Source organism: Eulemur rufifrons, chromosome 9 (genome assembly GCF_041146395.1).
Source record: "Eulemur rufifrons isolate Redbay chromosome 9, OSU_ERuf_1, whole genome shotgun sequence".
Lineage (NCBI taxonomy): Eukaryota > Metazoa > Chordata > Mammalia > Primates > Lemuridae > Eulemur > Eulemur rufifrons.
This window is the reverse complement of record NC_090991.1, coordinates 32,962,871-32,974,356: the sequence shown is the minus strand read 5'-3', so window position 1 is coordinate 32,974,356 and position 11,486 is coordinate 32,962,871. Positions and strand designations below refer to the sequence as shown.

Genomic DNA, 11,486 nt, shown 5'->3' with positions numbered 1-11,486 from the left:
AGAAGACCATTCAAGAACTTTTAACTAGATTTTGGTCTTTTAAGTCCTGTATCAAGATTTCTTTTAACCTGGTCTTGTCAGTTTATAAATGTATTTTCTTTCTGTGTATGGGGTGTCTAGTATATATGATGAGGATGTTTTTTAAAAAGCAGGTGATTATTTTTATGTCACATACAAGAAAATTGGCAGCATATTTATTTCTATCTATAGCCAGCTTCAACTGTATTGAAGTATTATCTCAGCTGCATACATAGCCCCCCCCCACATATATATCTCATAGCAATTCCTTGTGATTTATAATTTTCAAACACTGCCACCACTTTTTAGGTAAAGAAATTGAGTAGTGGATTAAATGACTTACCCAGGGTCTTGTGCCTTCATGTTGATGGACTGCAGGTCTCTGCCTCATGGTCCAGTGCCTGACTTAGGCCACTGTGTTCATTCTAACAGGTATAATGAATTGTTATGGAATTTACTAAAATAATCCTTCAACAAACTTTAGAAAATAATGAAGCCACCACTTTAGGGGCTCTGGATGAGAAAATACTGTGGGGACAGAGCCCTCCTGACTTCGGTAGCTGATGGTGGAGATGCAGCAATAGATGAGTGGGGTTATCTCCAAATTTGTAAGAGATGATTCACGTGAGGATTAAGATAAGACAAGAAACAAAATCTAGCAAGTCAGCCACCTCCCAAGCTCTGCTTTGTGTAGTTTGACAAGATTATGGTTATAGCAGTAAAGGACTTAAAGTGATAGTTTATCATATTCTGTTACTAGATATTAAGAAAAACAGATAAGAAATCTAAGGTATTAAAATGCCAGATTTGTTCTGTTCTTCATCTAGAATCGGTAGCTAACTTACATGAAGTATAGTACATGAGCTCATGTGAAAAGGCTTCCTCTGTGGATACTTAAATCTATGGATAACTATTGAAGTTACCTAGAGTTTGACGGGGAGACTTTGGCCCCTCAGAAGGTCCATGACTAAAGTCTGGCCTTCACGGAGATTTAGAAGTTGGGTTTTATACCATTTACACTCAGAACTGATCTGGCTCAAAAGGAACCGATTCTTGCTAGCCAGGCTCACAAGAAGCCAATATAGAGGCCAATTTACTAGAAGAAATGAATGTTTCTGCCATGCAGACCAAAAAGTTGTCAGTTGGTAAATGTATTTTCTCTTTAGAAAGCCTTTAAGGGGAGTCAGTTATCAGAGGATTATTTGGTAAGATTGAAATCAGCAATCAGTTGATCCTTTTTTTAAAAAAAGAAAACTTTTTGCTTTGGAAATGTAAAGACATACACAAAATTAGAACAGTATAATTAATCTCTATTAACTTATCACCATCACGACCAGGTTTACCTCCCGTGTGCTTGTGTTTATATCCACTGCCCCCTATCATTTTCATGGAAGTCTCAGACAAACCATTTAATCTGTAAATAGTCCAGCATGTATCTAAAAGACAGACTTATTAAATAATAGTTCATTAATATAAAATATATTGGATGAACTTCTAAATGCCATAGCCATCAAACTCTGTAGTACTGGTCTGATAGCTTAATTTCCACTGCACCTCTCAAGAGGACCTGCTGCTCAAGGCATCTTCTCTGGAATGTAGAAATAGACTCTATGTATCATGTCCCTTTTGTTAAAACATGTTTTTTTTTTTCTTCAAAGAGATTGCAGTCCGTTTATTTTTCGATTTCAGTTGAAATATCTTTCTTGCTGTCTTGATCTTGAGCTTTTAATAACCTAGTCATATTGCTCAGATATTTTTACCCCTCTCTTTAGAGCATTACTCACCTGCAGGCAATCTGTTTCCTTAAATATAGTTAGTGTCACAGTGGATAACTAACCTTATTTCCAAGGTCTGACAACACTTGGACCACATAAGCATTGAGCTCAGCCACCTTCTGATGAAAGTTTTTAGAGATGTAAAAACCGAAAAATTTTATGGTGGAAGATCTCTGAGCTTGTGTCCTTTGTGTTTTTTTGAATGCATTGTAGATGAGCTATGTGAATATGTTTTTAAACATCTATTATGTGCATGAAACAAAAAACACTTGAGAAGTTACTGTGTATACATTCTATGGGATTGGGCTTCATTCAGGGTTGGGTTTCAAGTTTGAGTTTCTGACTGATTGTGAAAGAACCCCAGGTGACTGCATTTTTGAAATTTTGTATTAGCATTGTAATGCTTGCACACGGTTAAAAAAAAGTGTTTAGTGATCTATGTCTCTCCTTTTACTCCTGTCCCTCTGTCCTTCTCCAGGAGATACTACTGTTAACAGTTATTCTTCCAAGTGGATTTTTTGTGGGGTGATGTGAGGTGGGGGATATAAACATATGTATAGATCTTTTAAAATATATGACAGTATACCCATATGTTCTGAGTCTTGCTGTTTTTACTTAGTAATATTCAAAAACATTTATTTTGAGATATGGGAGATAGCACTTTTAAGTTGAACCTGTAGTTTTTAAAAGTACGTTTCAAGTAAGCCAAAGCGGAGAAGTAAATGTATTTTTCACTGTTGTATTAGAATTTTGAATTTTCTATTTTAAAATGCAACTTGAGAGTTTCATAGTTGATCTGTTTCTTCCCTTCAGTCATTCCAAATAGATCAGTTGTCAGCAGATTTAAGAATGTTTAGGAACAGCAACTTTGGGAAACAATTTGGCATAACTGGGTGTGCCATTCACTCCTAGATACATATCCTAGAGAAACTCTTTATCGTGTGTGCCAGGAGATGGATGTAAAAATGTCATATCAGCATTGTTTGTAATAGGAAGAAAAAAAACCTGGGAAAACCCAAATGTCCATGAGCAGTCTGTTGGATAAATATTGTGGTATATTCCTACGATGGAATTCCACAGAAGTGAAACCGAACCACAGCTCCACGTGTGAACCATGGATGAATCTCAACAATGTAGTGGTCAAAAGCAAGGCGCAGAAGAATGCATCCACATGACAATTCCATTTCTATGAAAGTCAAAAACAGGCTGTTAAATACATGATAAATGAAAGAAAAACAGGAAGATGATTAACACAAAATTTGATGTTAGCCGTTGAGTTGGAGGGATGGTGGGAGATGTGATCGTCAGGGCAAAGAGGGGTCTTCAGAGGAACTGCTGATGCTCTATTTCTGAAGCTGGGTGGGCATTTTCTTTTAACTGTATGTTTATGTGCTTTTATGTGTATGATATTTCTTAATAAAATTTAAATTTTAAAGGGAAAAGGCCTTGGTGTAGGTAGTTACTAATAACATAGATATTTCATAAAATTCACCCTCCTTCAATGAGTGACAGGTTTCAAAGGTACTGATTCTTGAGCTGTCAAATTTAGGGTCTTAATTGTTGTTCTTTAAAAGCTAGGAAGAAAATCTAAATGTGTTTTCTGTGTGTTATCCTATTTTTATCTTGACAATTTGAATGCCAGCCAGGGAGCCGATGCTTTTGTTCTCCTGTCCAAGCAGCTTCCAAAGAATCTTTTCTCTCGGATTTACGCTATTTCAGGAAGGGAAACTGCTAGGCTGAGCAGTACTCCTTTCCCCCTTGCTCAAGATGATCACCTCAGAGGGGCTGCTGCTTTTGGCCTTGTTCTAATTTTAGTAGGGGCACTATGAATTGTTAAAATTTTTACTCTTTAAAAGGAGGGACGTGATTAAAACTTGAGATGCACCTGCAGGTTTGCAGGGTTCATGTAGCTAGGGCCCGGTGTCATCAGTTCACAGTACTCCCCAGGTGAGACTTGGATCCTCTCCATGGGAGCTCAGGGCTTGGCTGTTGTAAGTTCATTCAGCACATCCCTTAGTGCTCCTGTGTGCCAGGTGGTATCTGGTAACTTTGGATAAATCAGGAACAAAGTAGCTGCGGCTCCCTCCCCTACTGGAGCCTGTCCTCAAGGCAGCAGTGGCACCGTCAGGGCTCTGAGCTGTATGTGGGACAACTACATACATACAGCTGTGACTGAGGAAGAAGAGTGGAAAGGGGCAGTGGTGTGAGTTACCAATCGCCCCATTAATTGTAAGTCAAAGTAGGTTGTGAGCAAGTAAGAATTCAAGATCATTCACGTTTTATTTTAACCTAAATGTGTTCTGGACTTTTTTAGGATAGCATTCTGGTACCTGATAAATTGCACTTAAAAAACAATTTAAAAATACTGCAATGGAATTGCGCCTTACTCAGAAACTAGTTTTTACAAACAATGCACGATCAAAATTACTCTTGAAGCTCTTCAAATTTTTTTTACTTAAAACCAGCGACCTTAAGACCATTTGTGTTTGTTACAGAAGATGCATTTTTGTCATTTTTGCATGTGCGCTGTGTTAGTACAGGTATGGAATTTGCCCACCAACATTGTGATGATTAAATTGTTGCCCTCATTGATCTTATTGTAACTAACCACCAGATGACACCTGTCTGAGTTCAGTCAGCATATAGTGTAAGCTTTCCTCCAAACAGTGATTTTTTTTTTTTCAAATCTATTCTACCATGTTCATTTAAACACAACCTAAATTTATCATTTTCCCACAAATGGTGATTTTGGGACATTAACATAACCAATCCTGAGCCTCTGCCTAAATTTTCCTTAGTATTCAAAACAAAATAAAGTTGTAAATAACTTAGGGTGGTGTCACTTGAGGATTTACTTGTGTCACCCACTATCGCAATTTCCCAGCACTGAGCCCTAAGTTGGCTTGCATTAGGGGCTGTGCTATGTGATTTGAGTGCTATGCTACGCACAATGTTGAAGTCCTCTTACCATAAGAGACCATGGATACTGACCGCATTGCAGACTCTTACATTCACTCCTTACATTTCATCAATGAAATATACAAACTTCTCCATCGCTAACCATTTTCCTCTGTTTTGGACAGCTGGGTCAGGTAAGTTCATGTAATGCCTATGTGTCCCTTCCCCACCCTTCACCCAAGCTGAGCTATTGGGAAGTTGGAGATGAGGGAATGGGGGGTCCTGTTTTATGTGCTGGGAATACAAGTAAGACATTGTGCTTGCCCGTAAGGAGCTCTCGTATTTATACCATAAGGATTAGAGAGGAACAGATTTGCAAAGAAGTGATGCTGGTGTATGTTAATAAAAGCTGGTAGATAGGGTCAAGTGGCATGAGTGCTTATAAGCAAGGTGTAAGCAGTTGTTAACTAGAAGTTAGCAAGAGAACTGGGCCAGAAGGATGCTAGGTAGTGTGCTAGGGAGGAACCTAGCATGGGACATGACGACAGCCCACCTTTGAGCCAGGTGCTCCTGAGGGCACCAGCTGGTTTGTTGTTTTTTTTGTTTTTTTTTTTTCTTATTTAATAGCGTTCAGTGGTGCAGGCCGTGGAGTGGCTCTTTTATAAGTTGTATGTTAAAAATAGCCTCGGAGGTATTTATTCAAGTCACATAAATCATGCCATTTTTGTAAGTACTTTTACCACAAGAGGCTATGGTGAGTTAAAAAGTGTAAATAGGAAGGGGGATAGTTAGTATGAGATGGTTTTTGAATGGAGAGCACAGGTTGAAACAGTGTTGCCAAGTGGGCCCTGGCTTTCCCAGCCCCATGGGCTTACCCTACCCACGTGGGGTTCATGTGAGGAGGTCCTGGCCATTTGTCCTGGCTGAATCCCACAGGGCCTAATAACTACACCTGACGAGGATCGGGATGCAACTCTACACAATAAACATGCCCTGGGTATCACACCTTACAGTTTTCTTTTATAGGTGTTTCTCGGAACGCTTCGAACTTAACTCTCTTCCCAGCCTAGAGAAGTTGGAGATGAGAAAATAGTTTCCAGAGTTCACATATGAAGTTAGCCAAAGTGGTATATGCATCCAGACTTCATTATTTACAAAATAATGATTCCAGGTTTTTTCCCCTGGGTTATTTAATAAGTCATTTTTGCGGCATTGCTATTGTAGCAGGGCTTCTCTATCAGAGATGATGTGTATTCTATTAATTCAGTGCTTCCAGTTTTCAGTAAAATGAGTTCCACTTCCTGAAAGTTCTGTAGCCTTCGAATGTCTTTGTCCTTGATGTGGAAAAGAAATATAATAGTTTATCAATACCGTGATGTTATTAAAGAAGGCTTAATATGGGCAGCATCTTGGGCTCTTGCCTAAACTCTTAAGAGATTTCTGTACTGTTTTTTCTTTATCCATGGTAAACTATGTTAGCAGTTGAGAATGGGGTTTTGTTTCTTTGTTGTTGGGCAGGGGTGGGCAGGGACCCCTGTTGGCAGGTTTCTAGAAGAGACTTTAAACCACGGCATGATTTTTTTTCTTTTTTTTTTTTTTAGAGACAGTATTTTGCTCTGTTACCTGGCTGGGGTGCAGTAGCATCATCATAGCTTGCTACAACCTTGAATTCCTGGACTTAGGCAATCCTCCTGCCTCACCCTCCCAAGTAGCTGAGACTACAGGCTCGTGCCACCATGCCTGGCTAATTTCTCTTAATTTTGTAGCAGTGGAGTCTCATGATGTTGCCCAGGCTGGTCTTGAACTCTTGCCTAAAGTGATCTTCCCGCCTCAGCCTCCCAAAGTGCTGAGGGGGTGCATGAGCCACCGTGCCCAGACTGAACTAGAATCTTAAATTGGGAGAGTCACTTGTCATTCAGAGGCTTTTAAAAGGGTTTAGGGATTAGGTGTGCAAATCTCTGAAAGTACCAGACTGAAAATGACTTGGCTACCCTATTTGGCCATTCTGCAGCCAAAATTTCCAGTGTCTTTAATTTTGTTTCATATCGGAAGTGCGAAAGCTAAATGATTGGCTCCACAGAACATGATTTTACCCACAAAAATTTCACATTTAGAAACTTATAAACCCTACCTTTCTGAGCAATGTGTTCGGTAGCTTTCTGATCTTCTCCACTTGCTCTGGGTTAATCCCCAGTTCACAGCAACTCACTTTTAGTAGGTTTTGATAACTCAGCTCTTGTCCGTTAAGTTCAATTTCAATGAAGTCATTTTCTTTGGGGTTCTGAATTCTGACTTTAAGCACCAGCTCTAGCATCCATAAATTCAAATATGGTTTGTAAAAGAAAATACCCGTTAAAGATTTTCAATAGTATTACAGCATAGGTAATCCTAAAGTCTGAGTAATAAGTAGACATGGAGCTTTCGTAGGTACATACACACTTTTCATTAGCTGAGGCTTCTTGGAGTGCTGGGCAAGCTCTAGGATGTATGCCCCCACTAACTCCAACGTAAACAGCTTGCAGTTTGAAGCCAGCCAAGGATTCAAAATATGCAATGGATGTTTAAATGTTTCACCTTTGGGCAATTCATAGCAGTTGTTTATACCTTGCTGGTTATCTGGACAGCTTCAAGGGAAATGTGCATAGCCTTGGGTGCTTCTTAAGCCATTGTGCAGAGGTATACACCACCCCGTCCCCCATAACTCTCCAGTGAGAGGTAGGCCCTGAGAAATAGGGCCTTTTTGGATAGTGGCATTCAGCTGAGTCTTCCAACTTAAACTGTCCTGAGAAGGAGCAGTATGGACTAAGGGTCTGTTTGGAGGAAACCACACGCTGAGTTTGGCTTTGCAACAGGGTCACATGATCTAGGGGCTGAGTCCTCACCTAGACAGGTGTCATCAGGTTTGGCATTATCTCCTGGGTCAGTCGACATGGGTGGATTTGTGTCGTCTTGTTTACATTCACCTGGGAGAGAATTGGGAAAGAGTTGAGAAGTGGCAGGGCCTTGGCATCTGGCTGTGTGCCAAACAAGGGACAGTGATGCTCCATCTCCACTTTAGGGAAAAAGCAAGTCAGGGAAAGGGCAGCAATTACTTTCTGTCTGGAAGAGTAATTTTCCTTAATCACCGCCCAAATCCTGAAAAGGAGCTGAGGCAGTATTTTTAAATGGTGCGTAATCTGGAGAAGAAATATTTATAATCTCTGTGCTTAGCTCAAGTTTCTACTTAAATATTTTCAGCACCACGTGCTTTGTGTCTTCAGTTCTCTAGCAGAGTTATACAGTTAGAAAGGTCCCTTTATAGGGAGAAATGTTCTCACCCAGAGGGATGGGAAGGGAGTGGATATTTACAGAGCACTTTGCATATGCCAGGCTTTTACATACTTCTCTGTTTCTTAAAATACCCACTGGACACGTTGAAAGCCTCCTCTGCACCAGGCACTGGGCTAAGCCCTGGGGAAACGATCAAAAAACCCCAAAGATGTCCCTGTCCTGGAGTTTACAGGCCAGCAGAAGAGATGTTAATAAACGGGAAATCACAATTGCGGCAGGTGTGGAGAAGATGAAATATATGAAAGTACGTAAGGGGTCAAGGAAGGCTTCCCTGAAGGTTGAGAAGCTTAACTAGACCCGGAGGGTGAAGAGTTTTCCACAGGTCCAGAACAGCGTCAGCAAAGGCCCCCTGAGGAGGGAAGGCGGGAACGGGAAGCATTTCAGCCTGGCTGCAGGGCCGAGAACGTGGAGGGACAGTGAGGCGGCGGGGCCCAGGGTCGGGAGTATGAGTGGTCCCCCTGTGCTGTCCATTTAGGTAGCCCCTTGTCACATGGAATGAGATATGCTCTAAATGTAAAATACACACTGGATTTCAAAGGCAGTAAGGAAACATTTTTCATTTTTCATACGGATTATATATTGATAATAGTTTAGATATGTTAAGTAATAGGAAAGTTGGTTTCACCTGCTTATACTTTTTCAGATGTGGCTGCTGCATACGCGGCTTGCATTACAATTCTATTGGACAGGACTGGTCTAGATGGACGGTTTTGGTCTTTATTCTAGAACACCGCCAAGCCATTATAGTTTTCAGCGGGAAGCTGTCATGATCAGACTTGCATTTTGTAAAATAATAAAGAAAAACCGCACTGTCCTCAATCTTACAGGGTATGGACGTTTTTATTTCCTTTTTCAGACAAGAAAATTGAGGCTGAAAGGTGAAGTAACTTGCTCAAGGTGGTAAACGGCAGGACCTGGATGTGACCAGGGCTGGCTGCGTACTCTGCGGAGCCGAGTGCTCAAGGAAAACAAGGGTGAAGCCCATCTCTCCCCTTCCCACAATCCTGACCCAGGCAGATGGGTGACCCCCAGGGGATTTTGACCGCCTCACCTGAATGCACCAGCTGCCGGGATGGGGGTGGGCGAGGGGTCCCGACCTCTTCCCTGCCGTTGCCCTCGCAGCGTGCTGCGGCACCGCCTGCCCCTCCCAGCGGAACGAGGGACTCTGGCAGCGGGTTACAGCAGTGGGGGGGAGGCTGGCCTGGGTGTGGAGCCCACATGCAAGAACAGAGGCTCCAACTCCCCACCCCCGCACACGCTCCATCGTCACCTCTGACTCCACTTACAAAACAAATCCAAAGCCAAAATTATGACCCATTTCAAGCCAGCGGCCACAGAACATTAAGTCCCAAGCCTGAGGCGACTGCGCTGATCTCTGGCTCGTGAAGTCGGCCTTGCTTGTGCCACCCTGCCACATGCCTCCCCAGAAATGACACTGTCCAGAAATGACACTCCCCACCCAGTTCCGTCCCCTCCCAGGACGGGAATAATGTCCCTTCCCCTAGTCCTCAGGCATCTGCAGAGTCTTGCCTTTGCCTTGCCACTCCAAGCCCCGGAGGTGGCTCAGCGCCTGGCCCCTCTCCCAGGCGACCCCTGGGGCCACTGGGCCCAGCCCTCCACAGACCTGGAACAAGGCCTCCCTGCCTCCACTAACTCAACCAACACACAGCATGGGACTTTCCCTGCCTCCTCCCCCACGTGTGAAAGCATTTTATTCTCTGATTAATATGTCAGATCCGTCTGTGGATGGACAGCGTCTCACAGAGGACAGGAAGCACGCCCTTGACAGGCAGGTGTGGGCCTGCATTCTTCCTCTGACACTTAGCAAGAGTGATACTTTGGGAAAGTCAGGTAACCTCTCTGATCTGGAAAATGGGGCTAATGAGGTCACCGCACAGGACTGCAGGAAGTAATGAGAAGGCGCACGGACGGCCTGGCTGCTCCCAGCACTAGCAGGCACAGGAATTGCTGCCTGCTCTCACTGTCTCTCACTGCTACTGGTACTCGCTGCCCCCTGGGAGGACCCTTGGTCCAGGAGCTCTGCTCTGGGCTACAGCACTGCACAGTTGGGGAGGCCACGCGTCCTGCTGGCCACAGCACCACCCCTGCCCCAGCCTTCCCCAGCCCCCTCTCCCATCCTCCTGGAGGACTGTGTTGGGAACAGGACTCCCAGACTCACCTGCTGGCTTTTCCCTGACATCCTGTTTGGGGTCGGCCATGGGTCAGCGCTGGGCTCTCAGATCACCAGCCCCTCTCGCATTTGTGCCCAAGCTCCCGACCCAATAAAAAGCACTTTCTAAGCCTCTACACATCCGTCTGCAGCGAAACAACAATATGTTCTTGTCATCAGCCCAGGAGCATAGGGCAGGGTCATTTTTATTATTCGTAGGTAGGCGAACGGAGCTCAGGTGTGTGGTAAGACTTGCACAGGGTGATGCAAGTGGAGGAAGGTCCTGAAGTTCAAGGCTCTTGACTCTCTACTCAGGCTGTGTCCACTGGTACCAATAGAACTCACATAATGGGCAGGGCGTGGTGGCTCACGCCTGTAATCCTAGCACTCTGGGAGGCCGAGGCGGGTGGATCGTTTGAGCTCAGGAGTTCAACACCAGCCTGAGCAAGGGCGAGACCCCGTCTCTACTAAAAATAGAAAGAAATTATCTGGCCAACTGAAAATATATATAGAAAAAATTAGCCACGCATGGTGGTGCGTGCCTGTAGTTCCAGCTACTCGGGAGGCTGAGGCAGGAGGATCGCTTGAGCCCAGGAGTTTGAGGTTGCTGTGAGCTAGGCTGATGCCACAGCACTCTAGCCTGGGCAACAGCGCGAGACTCTGTCTCAAAAAGAAAAAAAAAAAAAACCTCACATAAGGGAATGGCGTCCTTGGGAGGGGAGGCCTGGGAGGCACAGCCAGGCACCCAGCCAAGCCCTAGGTGGGGGTCAGGCCCTCCTTGGAAAAGGTTGGCAGCTACTACATCAGGGGCAAGAAAAACCAAAGTTTCTGGGATTGAACAGACTCCCCCTACTTCCCAATTCTCTCTCCCTTTTCTCCCAGCCCTTTCCTCAGCAGCTGTGGATGAAAAGAAGGAGGCAGGAAGACCCTGGCCCATACCTGGGGAGGCTGCCTTGGAGAGGATCCTGGATTCCTCGATCTTAAACATCAAAATGGAGCAGGCGGAGGCTGCAGTAGAAGGTTCATGAAGGGTGTGTGGGGCTGGTCAAAGTCCTTGGTCTGTAGAGCGGTTACCTCAAAGGCAGACTGAGGACAGAAGGAGGTGCTGGGATAGGGACCCAGACATTCAAGTGACTCTCATATTTCATTTAACCCTCTAGAGACAGAAGACCTCAGCAGCAAAATGCTGGAGGGAACCACGAAGATCACAGCCCACCAGCTCTCAAACTTAGCCGTGCATTGAAATCACTGGGAAGCTTTAAAAACTGTGGCTGCCTGGGTCCCACACTACAAGG

The 11,486-nt window shown here is 44.0% G+C and overlaps 1 protein-coding gene across 2 annotated transcripts; it reads right to left on the bottom strand.

The window, feature by feature from the left end:
• Positions 1 to 5,881: 5,881 nt before the first annotated feature.
• Positions 5,882 to 10,240, bottom strand: ANKRD40CL (ANKRD40 C-terminal like). 2 transcript variants are annotated; one of them, XM_069481171.1, is made up of 4 exons: positions 10,201 to 10,240; positions 7,574 to 7,654; positions 6,823 to 6,983; positions 5,882 to 6,025 (listed from the first exon to the last, which is right to left on the bottom strand). In XM_069481171.1, the coding sequence occupies exons 1-4, from the start codon at positions 10,238 to 10,240 to the stop codon at positions 5,882 to 5,884; spliced, it is 426 nt and encodes a 141-aa protein (XP_069337272.1). The 2 variants fall into 2 exon arrangements, with proteins under 2 accessions (XP_069337272.1, XP_069337274.1); XM_069481173.1 differs by lacking the exon at positions 7,574 to 7,654.
• Between the last annotated feature and the right edge of the window lie 1,246 nt (positions 10,241 to 11,486).